The 19,493-nt window shown below is 44.8% G+C and overlaps 1 protein-coding gene across 1 annotated transcript; it reads left to right on the forward strand.

Moving 5' to 3' along the window:
- Positions 1 to 391: 391 nt before the first annotated feature.
- LOC138442097 (translationally-controlled tumor protein) lies at positions 392 to 1,220 on the forward strand. Its single transcript, XM_069592972.1, has one exon. The coding sequence runs from the start codon at positions 504 to 506 to the stop codon at positions 1,020 to 1,022; it is 519 nt and encodes a 172-aa protein (XP_069449073.1). The 5' UTR covers positions 392 to 503; the 3' UTR covers positions 1,023 to 1,220.
- Positions 1,221 to 19,493: the final 18,273 nt, after the last annotated feature.

Consider the following 19,493-nt stretch of genomic DNA (forward strand, 5'->3'; position numbering starts at 1 on the left):
ACAGGTGGAGAGATATTCCATGTTCCTAGGGAGGAAGAATCAATATTGTGAAAATGACTATATTACCAAATGCAATACAGAGTCAGTGTGATCCCTATCAAATTACCAACGACATTTTCCACAGAACTATAACAAAAAATTTCACAGTTCGTATGGAAACACAAAAGATCCCAAATAGCCAAAGCAGTCCTGAGAAAGACAAATGGAGCTAGAAGAATCAACCTTCCTGACTTCAGATTATACTACAAAGCTGTTGTCATTAAGACAGTATGGTACTGGCACAGAAATAGAAATATAGACCAATGGAACAAGATAGAAAGCCCAGAAATAAACCCTTACACCTATGGGTCCCTTATTTTTGACAGAGGAGTTAAGAATATACAATTGGCTTTTTCCGCCCGCTCCCCCCTCCCCCCGAGCGCCGCTCTGGCCGCACTGCGCTCGCTCTGAGCTCCGGGCTCCTGCTAAGCCAGCGCCGCTGTCGCCTCCCTCCAGTCGCCATCATGATCATCTACCGGGACCTCATCAGCCATGACGAGATGTTCTCCGACATCTACAAGATCCGGGAGGTCGCGGACGGGCTGTGTCTGGAGGTGGAGGGGAAGATGGTCAGTAGGACAGAGGGTAACATCGATGACTCGCTCATTGGTGGAAATGCCTCCGCTGAAGGCCCCGAGGGCGAAGGTACCGAAAGCACAGTAATCACTGGTGTCGATATTGTCATGAACCATCACTTGCAGGAAACCAGCTTCACAAAAGAAGCCTACAAGAAGTACATCAAAGATTACATGAAGTCAATCAAAGGGAAACTTGAAGAACAGAGACCAGAAAGAGTAAAACCTTTTATGACAGGGGCTGCAGAACAAATCAAGCACATCCTTGCTAATTTCAAAAACTATCAGTTCTTTATTGGTGAAAACATGAATCCAGATGGCATGGTTGCTCTGCTGGACTACCGTGAGGATGGTGTAACCCCATATATGATTTTCTTTAAGGATGGTTTAGAGATGGAAAAATGTTAACAAAGTTGGCAGTTACTTTGGATCAATCACCTGTCGTCAAAACTGGCTGGCCACTGCTTTTCATCCACACAACACCAGAACTTAGACAGATGGGACTGATGTCATCTCGAGCTCTTCATTTGTTTTGAACGTTGATTTATTTGGAGCGGAGGCATTGTTTTTGAGAAAACGTGTCATGTAGGTTGTCTAAAAATAAAACACATTTAAACTCATTGGAAAAAAAAAAAAAAGAATATACAATTGGGGCAAAGGCAACCTCTTCAATAAATGGTGCTGGGAAAACTGGACAGCTACATGTAAAGAATGAAATTAGAACACTTTCTAACATCATACACAAAGATAAACTCAAAATGGATTAAAGACCTAATTGTAAGACCAGAAACTATGAAACTCTTAGAGGAAAACATAGGCAGAACACTCGATGACATGAATCAAAGCAAGATTCTCTATGACCCACCTCCTAGAGTAATGGAAATAAAAACAAAACTAAACAAATGAGACCTGATTGAACTTAAAAGCTTTTGCACAGCAAAGGAAACTGTAAGCAAGGTGTAAAGACAACCCTTAGAGTGGGAGAAAATAATAGCAAATGAAATGTGACAAAGGATTAATTTTCAAAATATACAAGCAGCTCATACAACTCAATGCCAGAAAAACAACCCAATCAAATAGTAGGGGAAAGACCTAAACAGACATTTCTCCAAAGAAGATATACAGATGGCTAACAAACACATGAAAAGATGCTCAGCATCCCTCATTATTAGAGAAATGCAAATCAAAACTACAATGAAATATCACCTCACAACAGGCAGAATGGCCCTCATCAAAAAGTCTACAAAGAGTAAATGCTGGGGAGGGTGTGGAGAAAAGGGAACGCTCTTGCACTGTTGTTGGGAATCTAAATTGATACAGCCACCATGGAAGATGGTATGGAGATTGCTTAAAAAACTAGGAATAAAACTACCATATGACCCAGCAAGCCCACTCCTAGGCATATACCCTGAGGAAACCAAAATTGAAAAAGACACATGTATCCCATTGTTCACTGCAGCACTATTTACAATAGCTAAAACATGGAAGCAACCTAGATATCCATCTACCAATGAATGGATAAAGAAGTTGTGGTACATATACATGATGGAATATTACTCAGCCATAAGAAGGAATGCATTTGAGTTACTTCTGATGAGATGGATGAACCCAGAACCTATTATGCAGTGGGAAGTGAGTCAGAAAGGAAAAGATAAATATTGTATTCTAACACGTATACACGGAATCTAGAAGAATGGTACTGAAGAACTTATTTACAGGGCAGCAGTGGAGAAACAGACAGAGAGGATAGACTTATGGACATGGGGAGAGGGGAGGAGAGGGTGAGATGTATGGAAAGAGTAACATGGAAACTTACATTACCAAATGTAAAATAGGTAGCCAACAGGAATTTCCTGCATGGCTCAGGAAATTCAAACACGGGTTCTGTATCAACCTAGAGGGGTGGGATGGGGAGGGAGATGGGAGGGAGGTTCAAGAGGGAGGGGATATATGTATACCTATGGCTGAGTCATGTTGAGGTTTGATAGAAAACAACAAAATTCTGTAAAGCAATTATCCTTCAATAAAAATTTTTTCTCTTTTTTAAAGAAAAAGAAACAGCTAAACATGCCTGCCATGGACTGAATTATGTCTCCCCAAAGCCATATGTGGAAGCCCTAATCCCCCTCATTGTGGTTGTTGTTCAGTTGTTAAGTCATGTCTGGCTTTGCAACCCTGTGGACTGCAGTACGCCAGGCTGCCCTGTCCTCCACCATTTGCCAGAGTTTGCTCAAATTCATATCTATTAAGTTGATGATGCTGTCTAACCATCTCATCCGCTGCCTTCCTCTTTCCCTTTTGCCTTCAGTCTTTCCCATCATCAGGTCTTTTCCAATAAGTAGGCTCTTCACATCAAGTAGCTAAATATTGGAGTTTCAGCTTTAGCATCAGTCCTTCCAATGAATATTCAGGGTTGAGTTCCTTTGGATTGACTGATTTGATCTCCTTGCAACCCAGAGGACTCTCAAGAGTCTTCTCCAGCATTACAGTTCAAAACCTTCAAGTCTTGGGCACTCAGCCTTCTTTATGGTCCAACTGTCACATCCATACATGACTACTGGAAAAACCACAGCTTCAACTGTACAGATGTTTGTCAACAAAGTAATGCCTTGGCTTTTTAATACGCTGTCTAGGTTTGTCATAGCTTTCCTTCCAAGAAACATGCATCTTCTAATTTCATGGCATTTGGAGGTTATTAGGTTTAGACGTGGAGAAGGAAATGGCAACCCACTCTAGTATTCTTGCCTGGAGAATCCCAGGGACAGAGGAGCCTGGTTGGCTGCCGTCTATGAGGTTGCACAGAGTCGGACACGACTGAAGCGACTTAGCAGCAGTAGCAGCAGGTTTAGATGAGACCATGAGCATGGGACCCTCATGATGGGACTTGTGTCCTTGTAAAAAGAGATACCAGAGAGCTTGTCCATGTGAAGACACAGTGAGAAGTTGGTAGTCTGCAAACCAGGAAGCAGGACCTCTTCAGGGAACCCAGGTGGCTGGCACCTTAATCTTGGACTTCTCGACCTCCGTAATTCTGAGAAACAAATTCCTGTGTTTAAGCCACCCAGTCTATGGTATTTTATTACAACAGCCTGGTTAGGCTAAAACAATGGCCATCCATACAGTTGGCCAAGCCACCTATACAATGAAAATTGAGAATTAAAACCTAAATACTGCTCTTTTATCTCAAAACTAGCTATAGGAGTAAAATTCCAGTGTATATTGATCCTGTTACCCTGAATATAACAGATATATTCTACACATAAATTGTATGTGCTATGCCTCATAATACAAGTGCTGGCCATGCAAAGATGTAAGTGTTTGGATATGGAAACTAGTATGTATGTGAATATAGCTGACCCTTGAACAGTGAGGGTTTAGGGACACTTAACCTCTGTGCAGATCAAGAAGTAACAGAACTGGACATGGAACAATGGACTGCCTCCAAATTGAGAAAGTAGCACATCAAGGATGTATATTTTCACCCTGCTTATTTAACTTATATGCAGAGTACATCATGTGAAATGCCAAGCTCTTGAAGCACAAGCTGGAATCAAGATTTCAGGGAGAAATATCAATGACCTCACATATGCAGATGACACCACCCTTATGTCAAAAAGCGAAGAGGAACTAAAGAGCCTCTTGATAGAAGAGAGTGGAAAAAGCTGGCTTAAAACTCAACATTCAAAACACTAAGATCATGGCATCTGGTCCCATTTCATGGCAAGTGGATGGGCAAAAAATGGAAACAGTGACAAACTTTATTTTCTTGGGCTCCAAAATCACTGCAGATGGTGACTGCAGCCATGAAGTTAAAAGATGTTTTATCCTTGGAAGGAAAGTTATGATAAATCTAGACAGCATATTAAAAAACAGAGACATTACTTTGCTGACAAAAGTCCATATAGTCAAAGCTATGGTTTTTCCAGTAGTTATATATGAATATGAGAGTTGGACCATAAAGAAGGATGAACACCAAAGAAGTGATGAACTGTGGTATCGGAGCTCTTGAGAGTTGCTTGGACATCAAGAAAATCAAACCAGACAATCCTAAAAGAAATCAATCCTAAATATTCACTAGAAGGACTGATGCTGAAGCTGAACCTCCAATACTTTGGCTACCTGATATAAAAGCCAACTCGCTGGAAAAGACCCTGTTGCTGGGAAATATTGAGGGTAAAAAGAGAAAAGGACAACAGAGGAAAAAATGTTTGGACAGCATCACCGACTCAATGAACATGAATTTGAGCAAGCTCCAGGAAATGGTGATGGATAGGGTAGACTAGCATGCTGCAGTCCGTGGGGTCACAAAGAGTCGGACACCACTGAGCAACTGAACGACAACAAGAAAGCCTCTATACATTCGAAAATCTGAATATAATTTCACAGTTGGCCTTCCTTATCTGAGATTCCTCAACTGTGGATTCAGCCAACCATGGATCATGCATTCCTGTAGCGTGTATTTAGTGATAAAAGCCTGTGTATGAGTGGACTCATGCAGCTCAAACCCATGTTGCTCAAGGGTCCACTGTGTATACATAGAGGTGTATAACAAATGTATTAGCATAGGCAATCTAAATAAGCTACCACTAATAACAACAATGACAATGTTAATGATAACACTGGAAACAATAGTAATAATGACTTCTTACTCATTGGATGCCTGTTATGGCCAGATGCTGTGTTAAGTGCTTCAAAAATATACTATTCAAGTTCCCTGATGGCTCAAGTGGTAAAGAATCTGCCTGCAATGCAGGAGACACAGAAGATATAGGTTCAATTCCTGAGTTGGAAAGATCCCTTGGAGGAGAAAATGGCAACCTACTCTAGTATCCTTGCCTGGAAAATTCCATGGACAGAGGAGCCTGGCAGGCTACAGTCCATGGGGTCACAAAGAGTTGGACACAACTGAGCATGCCCAAGTACATAAATCCTGAAAAAGTATCGTATCTCTTTAAGATAAGGAAACTGATGGTCAGCAAGGTTGACTAATTTGCCCAAGTTCACACAGCTGGCAATGAGCAGAGATGCACATCCTGGATTGCGGAAAAAAGGCTGTGACAATGATGATAACAATAGGCCTTCTGGGGCCAGGAGCCGGGATGACCTGGGCCACAGGATGAGGACAAGTCACCATACAGGTGAATGACCACACAGTTAGCGCCAATTGGGGCAGGCAGTCCTGAGACCCCTCTTCACCCACCCCACCTACCCACCTACCCACCTACCCCACACTCCCTGAGGCAAGCACAGACCTATAGGAGGAAGAAGGGGGCTGCAGAGAGAGGGTCAAAACTGTAGGTCCCATGGGGCTACAGCTGCGGCTCTTGATGATATGGTTGTGGTGACAGGGTCCACTGTTTCTCTGGGGTGTTGAAGAGGCCTCACTGAAGCACTCAGGATCAGACACTGCGTTTCCTTTGGTTTTAAGGCATCTCATTCAACAAACTTGCTCTCATCATCAAAGAGGGGATAATAAAGGCCTTCCTTTCCCTTCCTGCCTGGCAGAGATGCTTATCTTCACTCACCCCAAGTGACGGCTAGCAGGGGGATGTGGGAGTTGTTCATGATGCATACCTGGGTGGAGCAGGACATTTTAGCTTCCGTGTGCAGACTCCATCCTCTGCATCCTGCCGTGGCCGCGCCACTTTCCTAGTCAGATAGGGCCCGCCCCTATTTTTAACAGAATCCTTGAGTTCACCTCACTGAAGTCTGGGCTGGTCGAAGTCGTGATTCTTAATTTCGAGGAAGCGATTTGGGGACACATTGTTGTCCCTGCCTCACATACGTTGGAAAGCACAGTCTAGAAGCTGTGGGCAAGCCTGCTTCCTCAGGGCCATGGCCAGCTTGTCCATTTCTGTCATCATGACTGAGGATGTCCATCTTTTGGGTCTACGAGCTGTGCCCTTGGTACTTGCTGGGTGTGTTTTTAGCAGGTTTCTCCAGCCTGGCTTCCTGCCCAGAATCTCCACTGAAACTTTGGCACCCCTCCTGCGATTTGGTTGAAATCAGGAAGAACTAAACTTGGCTTGGTGGCCCACATCACAAATGCCCTCATTTCACAGGACATCCGGCTTTTTTTCTGCTTTCCTGAGCAGGACCCGTGAAGTTGCTCTCAAGCTCTGCTGCCCACTTGACTCCTGTTGCCTTCCTCTCAGTCTCTCTCCCTGGGAGGCAGATCTAGGTTGATAGCACCTTATTGGTATTTGAGGATATGAACTCATAGCACCCCCTTCTCTGCTAGATGAGGAATAAATTTAAAAGTCGCTGTTGTCAGAGACCAAAACACTAGCTGTATCACTGCTAAGCAAGATTTAAGAAGGTAGCTTGGATCTGCAACCCAATGGCTTCCTTCCCAGGTGGCTCAGCAGTAAAAAAAATCTGCCTGCAATGCAGGAGATCCAGGTTTGGTCCCTTGGTTGGGAAGATCCTCTGGAGAAGGAAATGGCAATCCACTCCAGTATTCTCATCTGGAAAATCCCAAGGACAGAGGAGCCTGGCGGGCTGAAGTCCATAGGGTCACAAAGAGTCAGGCATGACTTTGTGACTAAATGACCAATCACCATTTGCCAAAGAGACATTCTTAGCCAAAGCAGCTGGACAACTAAAGGACTGTTCCCCACCACCCTCCAGGAGCACAGTCTTCCCTGAGGGGGCTTATAAGATTGAGGAAAGCATGTGAAAACTACAGGCAGGCAAAGAGAGACAGGCGTGAGGCTCCACTAGCCCCACCCAACAGGAACTATGGACCAAAGGTCTAGCCTGACACTATTCATTGATCCTGGGAAGACAGAGGGAGAGTAAAGAAAGGAGAATGCCGTGACTTCCTTGCTACTTCAGAAAAGGAAGAGTTCCTAAATTTGTGGGTTGGTAGGAACCCAAAGGAGGGGGAACAGCAATCACCATCCACCCCTCTCTGAACCCCCATCCCTACACACATCCAAGAGTTTGTATGGACAAGTAATAAAAAGGAAAACTCTAGAGGGAAATAAGAATGGCAAGAGAGAAAAAAGGTGCCCCCCACCAAAAGTGTAAGGATAGAAGGAGGTATTAGAAATATGAAATATCCTAAAGAATGATTCAAAGTTCTAAATATCTACTATCCTGTAGCGAGTTTTAAAATTATGGAACATTATGCACTGAGACATAGACACACTAAGGTTATAGAGGAAGAAGTGAAGAAGAGCAGTTGACATGTTCAGGTCACAAGCTATACACTCAAAAATACACTTTTCATGAGCTTTGCTGGGAAAGAAGTTTCTGTAATGGATGATACTTTTTAACTAAAGCAGTTAAGATCATATGTTCATTATTCAATGAGTTTAGGATTTTAAAAATTATTGAAACAAACAGATTAACCCATTTTGCAAGTTGGCACTGTTCACTTCCACTGAAAATGATGTGGGTTTAGAAATGGCCTTGCCAAGTCAAAGGGAAATGTTTCACCTTGGACAAAATAGCCAGTGATCTCATAACAGGGGTTGCCAACCACTCCCACCAATGGGAGGATTTCCTTCATGCCCAAGGAAATCACAGATTTTTTATAGAAGAAGGTCCAGGGGGTGGGAATTAAGCCGATATTTAACAGTGAGCACTACTAGTAAACATCCCACACCAGGGGTGTCCTAATAAGGTCACACAAACTTTGAAGCCAAAACAAAGTCTTGTTTAGGACAGCTGGCTAATCTTGGATGATCAAGTTGCAACCAACTTGAAAAGATATAGACTTGGTAGTAAGAGCAGTACACACTGACAGAATTCCCCATTAATACTATTTTTAAAAATACTTAGAGACTTAACATTTTTATAAAAATAACTTGGTATTCTTTGCATACAAGTGTGACCCTTTAGAGGAGAAATTTATGGCAGTTCCATTCCTCAGTGATCTCATAAAAATAGGAACAGAGAGAGATTTGCGTTTGAATGTAGGGTAAAAGCTAGCACATCAAAGTGGGAAGAGTCCTTTGCGAAGTGTTCCTCCCAGGATTAGCATAGCTCTTTGAAAGTTTGCTGTATGCAGAGGAACTTTCTTCTGATCTTGGAGGAGATAAATTATTTGAGGCTTTTGATTGCCATGTAGGAATGACAGACACAAATCACATTTGCACATGTCATAGGGCAGGACTTGGGATAATCTTTGTGTATTACAAATTAGATGTATTTAAATGGACCATTGGATGATTACATGCACATTGTTTTGTGATTACATCGTAGAGTATTTTAGTGTCCATCCTGCTGGTGTCTCTCTCTCCTTTGCTGGCTTTGAAGAAGCAAGGAGTCATCTTGGGGAGCCCCATGTGGGAAGAAACTGTGGGAAGCCTCAAGGAGTTAAGGAAAGTTTACAACCTTCATCCGGCAAGGAAATGAAGCAAATGCAAGGATCTGAATCCTGCCAATAATGACATACCTAGCTGACATCTTGGTTGCAGCCTTGAAAGACAATGAAGCAGAGAACCCACTTACACCTAGAATCCTGACTCATAGTGTCTGTGAGATAATAAGTGTGCCATTTTAAGCTGCTAAGTTTGTGGAAATATGGTTAGACTAATAGAAAACTAAAATAATCTATTTCCTACAGTAGAATGATAATCAGTCATTGGTGTCAGGGGATATCTTTAAGGAAGTCCATGAAAAAGTCAAATGGGCAGGTGGTGGTATAAATGCCTTAAGTTACCATTAAAATGATTCCAGGTGTCTAAATCAAACCAGGACCTATTCACCATGTAGATTTAGAAGACTGTTGTTGCTGTTCAGTCGCTTAGTTATGTCTGACTCATTGTGACCCCATGGTCTGAAGCACGCCAGACTTCCCTGTGCTTCACCGTCTCCTGGAGCTTGCTCAAGCTCATGTCCACTGAGTCAGTGATGCCAGCCAACCATCTCGTCCTCTGTCATCCCCTTCTCCTCCTGCCTTCAATCTTTCCCACTATCAGGGTCTTTTCTAATGAGTTGGCTCTTCGTATCAGGTAGCCCAAGTATTGGAGCTTCAGCCTTAACATCAGTTCTTCTAATGAATATTCTGGATTGATTGCCTTTAGGATTGACTGGGTTGATCTCCTTGTAGTCAAAGGGACTCTCAAGAGTCTTCTCCAATACCACAGTTCAAAAGAATCAATTCTTCAGCGTTCAGCCTTCTTTATGGTCCAGCTCTCACATCCATACATGACTACTAGAAAAACCATAGCTTTCACCATATGGACCTTTGTCAGCAAAATAGTCTCTGCTTTTTAATATGATGTCTAGGTTTGTCATAGCTTTTCTTCCAAGGAGCAAGTGTATTTTAATTTCATGGCTACAGTCACCATCTGCAGTGATTTTGGAGCCCCCCCAAAATAGTCTGTCACTGTTTCCCTTGTTTCCCCATCTATTTGCCATTAAGTGATGGGACCAGATGCCATGATCTTCGTTTTTTGAATGTTTTAAACCAGCTTCTTCACTCTCCTCTTTTACCTTCATCAAGAGGCTCTCAAGTTCCTCTTTGCTTTTTGCCATAAGGATAGTGCCATCTGTATATCTGAGGTTATTGATATTTCTCCTGGCAATCTTTATTCCAGCTTATGCTTCATCTAGCCCAGCATTTTGTATGATGTACTCTACATATAAGTTAAATAACCAGGTGAAAGTGAAGTCGCTCAGTTGCGTCTGACTCTTTGCGACCCCATGGACTGTAGCCTACCAGGCTTCTCTGTCCATGGGGTTTTCCAGGCAAGAATACTAGAGTGGGTTGCCATTTCCTTCTCCAGGTGATCTTCCCGACCCAGGGATCAAACCCTGGTCTCCCACATTGTAGGCAGACACTTTTACCATCTGAGCTACCAGGGAAGACTAAATAACCAGGGTGACAATATAAATCCTTGATGTACTCCTTTCCCAATTTTGAAGTAGTCCATTGTTTCATATCCAGTTCTAACCATTGCTTCTTGACCTGCATACAGATTTCGCAGGAGGCAGGTAAGGTGGTCTGCTATTCCCATCTCTTGAAGAATTTTCTGCAGTTTGCTGTGATCCACACAGTCAAAGGCTTTAGCATAGTCAATGAAGCAGAAGTAGACATTTTTCTGGAATTCTCTTGCTTTTTCTATGATCCAACGGATGTTGGCAATTTGATCTCTGGTTCCTCTTTTCTAAATCCTGGAAGTTATCAGTTCATATACTGTTGAAGCCTGGGCTTGGAGAATTTTGAGCATTTATAGTGCCTTTTTACTTTGGCAACAATGTATGCACACCTTGCGTTATAGAATTCTATACTCTCTGAAAGACCAAACAATTGACTCTCTGCAATAGGTTCTCAACAAGCTGTGAAAGGACATTGAAAAAACTTCAGTTCCCACATAGTTCTTAATAGACCAAAAACATACCTTTAAAAATTAACCATAATGCAAATGCAGAATCAGTAGGTACATCTTTCTCATTCCTTAAAATAAAGAACAGACTTCTTCAGAACAGAGCTTCAAAGGTCATTATTTTTCTTCTTTGCTAGCAACATAACATGATGTGGAGCGTAAAAACTAGAGGAAAAAACTTAAATAAAATTCTCTTTTCCCTATTTTGTTTTCTGCTTCTGGATCATGACTTCTCTAGATTAATGGTGTTGTTGATCAAGAGGTCCTTGGGTGAACCCAGGACAGGTGCAGACGGGTCTCCTAGCCAACACCACCACCCCCCACCCCGGCCCCCAGTGACAATGAAAAAGAAAGAGAGGCCCGCAGAGACCTAATCTCGCATTTCCCTGTGGGAGAACAGATAGCCAAGCTTTTTTCCTACCCTGAGGGTGGATATATTACAAAGCTTGACTGAATTCAACTTCCCAATGGGACCCAGGACCTTTGAATTTTTAAGAGACATCTACTCTGCTTGGAGAAGATCAAACTGTATGTGAATGAGGGAGAGCTGTGCGAACTGGCCAGGACCACCCAGAATCCAAAGTTAACACTGGAGGGTAGGATGGGGACTCCTGGCTATTTGAAAGCCACAGAACAGTTTAGAGCTTTGTTTGAAAATAAAAGGATAGACTAGCTCTAGGGTAACTATCCAAGCTTGAACTGATGGAAATGGACTGCCTGACTGTGGGCCAGAGAAGGAGCTTGAAGGTCACTGGGACAGAGGAGTGATATGGACAGCGTGTGCTTGGAAGCCTCAGGACAGCAAGCCAGTGGTGTAGAGGTATGACTGCCTCCATGTACACACAGGACCGCTTGCTAAAGTAGCCCTACAGGAAGGGAACAGACTCCCAAAGAGTTTAAACCTCTGTTGAGAAAAACCTTCTTTTGTTCTGTCAGGGGAATGTGTAATTTCCTTGGTTCTGTCTCACTACAGCAAAAATTTGAAACAGCGGGCCAGTGTTGCAGCTCAGTTACAGCTCAGTTTTATTCAGCAAGCAAAGGAAAGTACACCCTTGAGGCATGAGGGTGGGCCGACCCCAAAGGAGAGGCCTCAATCTGTCTTGGCTTCCTCCTTCCATACGTTTGCCTCCTCCCCCTCACCGTGAGCCTGCCCTTTGCAAACTGGGCTGGCCAAGGAGGAGGAATGTTTGTTTCACCTGAAGCTCTGACCCTGGTCCACGGGGTTTTTTTGTTCTGTTTTTGTGGGCTTTTCCCTTTCTTTATCTTTTAGCCACCTCCATTTTGGACTCCTTTCTCCTATTCTAACTACCTAACATTCCCCCCTCAAGACATGGGAGGCCCAATTCTTCAGGAGATGGGCCATTGAGGCCCCTCTGGCTGCTTCCTGCTGAGCTGGGATGGCAAGGAGCCATCCCCTTGGGTCTCCCCCTCTTGCTATTCTCAAGCCTCAGAGTCCTTACAGCAGTGTCCATCTAGGGGTGAGTGATGTTGTGTGGTCAGGTGTAGTCTTGCATGTCCTTGCTGAACTGGCACTGGAGGCTGTGGCTTGTTGACAGGGGTATTGAGGGTCCTCTTCTGTTTGTTTCCACTTGTGAGTAGTGAATCCAGTAGTTGTGTCCTGCTACCCTGACTGCTGTGGGGGTAGAAAGTATTACAGGGTAGGAGCCCCTTCCATGTGGGCTGGAGTTGAGCCTCTGGAGACCCATCTTTCCAGGCTTTAATTAGGACTTGAGTCCCTGGAGCATATAGTCATGGCTCTTTAAAATCTTTTGGATCCTGGTTGATACCCCAAAGCATATATCTTGTTGGAATTGCCCAATAGCCATGGTATAAGACCAGAGGGTCTGAGCCTCTCAATCTAGGAAGAGGTCATTGACGTAAACAGAAGATCTGCCATTTAGCATCTCATAAGGTCTAGAACCAACCTGTTCATTAGGGGCAACACAGGGTATGGAGGAAAGCTATTGGTAAAGCCTCCTTCCATCCCAGGGAGGTCTCCTGGGCTATCTATTTTATCACTGATTTTAAGAATTGGTTGGCTCTTTCTACTTTTCCTGATGACTGAGGCCTCCAGGCACAATGAAGATAATAAGTAATGCCCAGTGCTTTAGAGACCCCTTGGCTGACATTAGAAGTAAATGATGTCCCATTGTCACTTTGGAATGACCTGGGCAGACCAAATCATGAAATGATTCCATGAAGCAGTTTTTTTTTTTTTTTACCACCTCCTCAGCCTTCTCAGTCCTGGTGGGAAAGCCTTCAATCCATCCTGTGAATGTATCTATCATGACTAATAGGTGTTTACACCCTTGAGAAACTGGCATCTGGGTGAGGTCCATCTACCAGTCCTCTCCTGGGTAGGTCCCATGCCATTGGACAGGCTGGGCCAGCTGGGGTCTTTGAGCTCCATGGGGGTTGTTTAATGGCAAGTGGGACAAGAGGAGACCATTTGCCTTATAGTCATTTGGAGGACTGTTCCTCTGAAGGATCTTTCTAGTAATCTTTGGAGGACATTTCCCCCTAAAGGAGTTAACCAACTTCCATTGGAGGTTCCCAGACAGAAAAAGAATCCCTCCTTTTGGGACCACCCCATATGATCTTCTTGAAAGCCCTTACTTTTAGCTTTAGGAGTCTCACCTTCAGTATATGAAGAAGTTTCTGGCAAATTAGTCTGTGGAACTAAGGTTGCAACCCCTATTAGGTCACTGTTCTGTAATGCTGCTCTCTTAGCTGCCTGATCAGCTACTTGGTTCCCTCTGCCACCTTGATGCTCCTTTTTTGGTGTCCTTTACAATGGGAGACTGAAACCTCAGTGGGTAGGTGGACTGTCTCCTAAGGATTTGATCACCATATTTGATTGAAGACCCTCAGGTGGTCAAGTGGCCTCTTTTTTCCAAATAGCAGCATGTGCATGTAGCTCTAGAAAGGCATACTTGGAGTCAGTGCAAATGGCTACTCTTTTTCCTTTTCCCAGCTCTAAAGCTCGAGTCAGGGCTATGAGCTCAGCTAATTGGGCTGAAGAAACTAGTAGCAAAGGTTTAGCTTCTAAGGTCTCAAAATTGGAGACTACTGCATATCCAGTTCTTCTTTTTCCATCCAACACAAAGCTGCTTCCATCAGTATATCAGATTTCCTCAGGATTGGTCTGGAGAAGGAAATGGCAACCCACTCCAGTATTCTTGCCTGGAGAATCCTGTGGATGGAAGAGCCTGGTGGGCTGCTGTCCATAGGATCGCACAGAGTCAGATACAACTGAAGTGACTTAGCATGCATGCATGCATTGGAGAAGGAAATGGCATCCCACTCCAGTATTCTTGCCTGGAGAATCCTGTGGATGGAGGAACCTGGTGGGCTGCCATCTATGGGGTCACACAGAGTCGGACACGACTGAAGTGACGTAGCAGCAGCAGCAGAATGGGTCAGAGGATCTTCTGACAATCCCTCTTGGGGGTTTGTCCAGTGGTCCAAGTTTTCTAGGCAAGAGTAAAAGGGGAGAGAGCCCTTGGGGGACAGGCAAGAGAGTAGCTGGGTCAAGAACCTCACAAGGGGATATAGTCAGGCCTGGATTTGCCATCAGCACTACTTGATATCTGAGGATCCTTTAATCAGACATCCATAAATGGCCTCTCCCATTCAGAAGTTGTTTCACTTGGTAGCTGGTAAAAATAGTTTGCCCCCAAGAGAAAGTTTTAAAGCATCTTCTATCAAGACTGCAACAGCTGCAAGATTTCAAAGGCAGGGAAAGATCTCTTCCCACTAAGGGAATAGGACACCTAGGGACCACCAGAAACTGGTAGGAAAATATTTGTCCATCCCAGCAACAAAGTGCTCAGGTGACTCTTTGTGTAATTATTTATCCTGTAGCACTCAAAATGGTACAGGTTTGGGGGAAGAAGGCTCTGGAGCAGGAGGTCAGGACAGAGTAGGGAGCCCCTGTGTCAGCCAAGAAAGTCTCCGACCTACCTGCCACATCCAGTTGCACTCTTGGCTCTACTCCCATGATGGTTATCTGTGATGGGTGGGCTGACTGGAGTGGGCTGCTTCAGTCCTGTTGAACCATTGTGAGGGAAGGCTTGGCACTTGCCCTTGAGGTCCTTGGGTCCTGAGGGGAGAGTGCCACCCAATGTCCCAATTGATGGCATTTGTAACAAGCTGTTTTAGGGGACTTATCATGGTTTGGACACTCTTTGTCCCAATGTCTTGCCTGTCTACAGATTAGGCATTTGCCTCATGCCTTGTCCTTCAGTTGGAGAAGGAAATGGCAATCCACTCCAATACTATTGCCTGGAAAATCTCATGGACAGAGGAGCCTGGTAGGCTACAGTCCATGGGGTCGCAAAGAGTTGGACACGACTGAGTGACTTCACTTCACTTCACTTTTGTCCTTCAAGGACTCGGGGTTTGCCATAGGGCTTCCCTGGAGGGCGGCCAGCATCTGGGCATGCCTTATCTCTTTCCTTCTCTCCCTTTCCTGGGACTTGGCCTCCCTTATCTCTTTCCTTCTCTCCCTTTCCTGGGACTTAGCCTCCCTCTCCTGTTCTCTGTTATAAAAGGTATTGGTGGCTCTCTGGACCATCTCATCTAAAGAGGCAGCAGGGTCCTACTGCTGTAGCTGTTGTAACTTTATCCTGATGTCTGATTCACATTAGGAAAGGAATTTGTCCTTTAAAATCACCTGTCCCTCATAAGTGTCTAAGTCCAGACTGGCAAACTTTTGGAGGGCCTCTTTTAGCCTTTTCAGAAAGGCAATGGTGTTCTCGTTGGGCTCCTGAGCTATTGCTGAGACTGGGCATAGTCCCACAACTAATTGGCTTCCTTCTATCTCCATGGGTGGACTTCCTTAGGGGTGAGTCTTTCTGAAGCTTATCGTCTCAGTACTGTTGCAACCTGAGAGTCAGGCCTCCCCAGGTCAGGATGCAGATCCCCAAGCAGGTTGAGGCATGACAACCTCCAGGAGACCGAATCACTGGGCAGGTCAAAGGCATGTCAACCTCCAGAGAATTGGGTCCCTGAGCAAGTCAGTCATGTCAACCTCCTGGGACCCTTGCACTGGTGGATCCCCAAGCAGGTTGAGGCGTGACAACCTCCCAGAGACGAGATCCCTAAGTAGGTCAAGGCAGATCAACCTCCTGGGACCCCAGGCTAGAGCTGGGCATCTCCAAGTTCTCCAGCATGACTAGTGCTGGGTAGGATTAAGGGACTGTAATCTTAGGTCATTGCTGGTTTGTCCACCGTGGATGGGAATAGATACCATGATGTATAGCAGTCCAAGCCTGCGCCCTGAGACTGGAGATCTGGTGAGACAGCCATAAGCCTCATCCTGTTACTGCTCTGAGGGAATATGTACTGAGCTCTTCCCTTCAGTGCAGTTCAGTTCAGTCACTCAGTCGTGTCCGACTCTTTGCGACCCCATGAGTCACAGCACGCCAGGCCTCCCTGTCCATCACCAACTCCCGGAGTTCACTCAGACTCAAGTCCATCGAGTCCGTGATGCCATCCAGCCATCTCATCCTCAGTCGTCCCCTTCTCCTCCTGCCCTCAATCCCTCCCAGCATCAGAGTCTTTTCCAATGAGTCAGCTCTTCGCATGAGGTGTCCAAAGTACTGGAGCTTCAGCTTTAGCATCCTTCCTTCCAAAGAAATCCCAGGGTTGATCTTCAGAATGGACTGTTGGATCTCCTTGCAGTCCAAGGGACTCTCAAGAGTCTTCTCCAACACCACAGTTCGAAAGCATCAATTCTTCAGTGCTCAGCCTTCTTCACAGTCCAACTCTCACATCCATACATGACTACTGGAAAAACCATAGCCTTGACTAGACGGACCTTAGTCGGCAAAGTAATGTCTCTGCTTTTCAATATGCTATCTAGGTTGGTCATAACTTTTCTTCCAAGGAGTAAGAGTCTTTTCATTTCATGGCTTCAGTCACAATCTGCAGTGATTTTGGAGCCCAAAAAGATCAAGTCTGACACTGTGTCCACTGTTTCCCCATCTATTCCCCATGAAGTGATGGGACCAGATGCCATGATCTTCATTTTCTGAATGTTGAGCTTTAAGCCAACTTTTTCACTCTCCTCTTTTACTTTCATCAAGAGGCTTTTGAGTTCCTCTTCACTTTCTACCATAAGGGTGGTGTCATCTGCATATCTGAGGCTATTGATATTTCTCCCTGCAATCTTGATTCCAGCTTGTGCTTCTTCCAGTCCAGCATTTCTCATGATGTACTCTGCATATAAGTTAAATAAGCAGGGTGACAATATACAGCCTTGATGTACTCCTTTTCCTATTTGGAACCAGTCTGTTGTTCCATGTCCAGTTCTAACTGTTTGTTCCTGGCTTGCATACAGATTTCTCAAGAGGCAGGTCAGGTGGTCTGGTATTCCCATCTCTCTCAGAATTTTCCACAGTTTATTGTGATCCACACAGTCAAATGCTTTGGCATAGTCAATAAAGCAGAAAGAGATGTTTTTCTGGAACTCTCTTGCTTTTTTGATGATCCAGTGGATGTTGGCAACTTGATCTCTGGTTCCTCTGCCTTTTCTAAAACCAGCTTGAACATCAGGAAGTTCACGGTTCATGTATTGCTGAAGCCTGGCTTGGAGAATTTTGAGCATTACTTTACTAGCGTGTGAGATGAGTGCAATTGTGCGGTAGTTTGAGCATTCTTTGGCATTGCCTTTCTTTGGGATTGGAAGGAAAACGGACCTTTTCCAGTCCTATGGCACTTCTTTCTTCCCCTAGTCCTCCATAAGAGCAATTTAGGGTGTTTCCAATGGTAAACATTTCATTGTCATAGACCCACTTAGGCAATAACAGAAGTAATGACGAAGGAGTGGGTTATCTGGTCCTGTTAGGGGCTTTAAGAGTATTTTAATTATAAGCTGGGTGGAGCTATATTGCCTATAGAGGGGGTGGAGTCCTGGTTGTAGGAAGTAGTAAGTGGCTTAAGGACAAATTGATAAGAGGCAACACCCGATTTTCCATAAAAGTGGAATAGAGATTTGGTATGTTTGTAATTTTAGAAGAAGGGTGGTAAGGGTTTGGGCCCAAACAGCCTGCAGGGATAATTCCCAAAGTGGCAAACATTGTCCCTGGAAGCCCAATTGCCCTTGAAGGGATGCCACCAACAGATGGACTTCTAGCAGGCATTGTGTGCCTGTCACCCACCCTTGTGGGTCCACTGAGAGGTGCTATTGTCACACATGTTATAGGAAACATGGAAAATGAAGGCCTGAATATGTGGAGAGATTGGATATTTACAGTATTTCCCTCTCAAGGGCCAGCTATTTTCTGGTTGTCCCTCCAGAAGATTGTAGCAGCATCATTGTGGGCCCAGATGGGGCTCAGGAAAAGAGCATGAAACGAGACAGAAGGAGGCAGGGCACAACTTTCAGAAGAATGATATAGGCCAAAGGCATAACATGAGATCTGCCTGGTGGCTCAGACAGTAAAGCATCGCCTACAATGTGGGAGACCTGGGTTCAATACCTGGGTTGGGAAGATCTCCTGGAGAAGGAAATGGCAACCCACTCCAGTATTCTTGCCTGGAAAATCCCATGGATGAGGGAGCCTGGTAGGCTACAGTCTATGGGGTCGCAAAGAGTCGGACACGACTGAGCGACTTTGTGGCAGGAAGGCGGACCCTTTCCAGGGCCCAAAACTGGGCTCTTGTCTAACACTCAGAAATGAGTTGTCCGAGGAGACACACGTGCTGATAAAGCAAGAGATTTTATTGGGAAAGGGCACCTGGGTGGAGAGCAGTAGGGGGGAACCCAGGAGAACTGCTCTGCCTCGTGGCTCACAGACTCGGGTTTCATGGTGATGGGATTAGTTTCTGGGTGGTCTTTGGCCAATCATTCTAATTCAGAGTCTTTCCTGGTGGCACAGGCATCGCTCAGCCAAGATGGATGCTAGTGAGAGGGATTCTGGGAAGTGGACGGACACGTGGTGTCTCCTTTTGACCTTTCCCAGACTCTTCTGGTTGGTGGTGGCTTATTAGTTCCGTATTCCTTATCAGGATCTCCTGCCAGAAAACTCATGCAAATGGTTACTATGGTGCCTGGCCAGGGTGGGTGGTTTCAATCAGTGTGCTTCCCCTAACAACTTCACTTTCACTTTTCAAGGGCATAACATAAACTATTTAGAATCAAATGGGTTCAAGACGGCAGACAAGTCAAATTCAGCTAAACCTTGATCCTCAATATGCAAACTAAATGACACACCCAGAGGCACCACGACAGTTCTAGTTCAGTTCAGTCGTGTCCGACTCTTTGCGACCCCATGAATCGCAGCACGCCAGGCCTCCCTGTCCATCACCAACTCCCAGAGTTCACTCAGACTCAAGTCCATCGAGTCTGTGATGCCATCCAGCCATCTCATCCTTGGTCGTCCACTTCTTCTCCAGCCCCCAATCCCTCCCAGCATCAAAGTCTTTTCCAATGAGTCAACTCTTCTCATGAGGTGGCCAAAGTACTGGAGTTTCAGCTTTAGCATCCTTCCTTCCAAAGAAATCCCAGGGTTGATCTCCTTCAGAATGGACTGGT

The sequence above is a fragment of the Ovis canadensis genome, chromosome 6, assembly GCF_042477335.2.
Source record: "Ovis canadensis isolate MfBH-ARS-UI-01 breed Bighorn chromosome 6, ARS-UI_OviCan_v2, whole genome shotgun sequence".
Classification (NCBI taxonomy): domain Eukaryota; kingdom Metazoa; phylum Chordata; class Mammalia; order Artiodactyla; family Bovidae; genus Ovis; species Ovis canadensis.

What these genes read in the sequence shown, in the direction of transcription:
- LOC138442097 (XM_069592972.1), top strand. Translation starts at nt 504, where the DNA reads ATGATCATCTACCGGGACCTCATCAGCCATGACGAGATGTTCTCCGAC.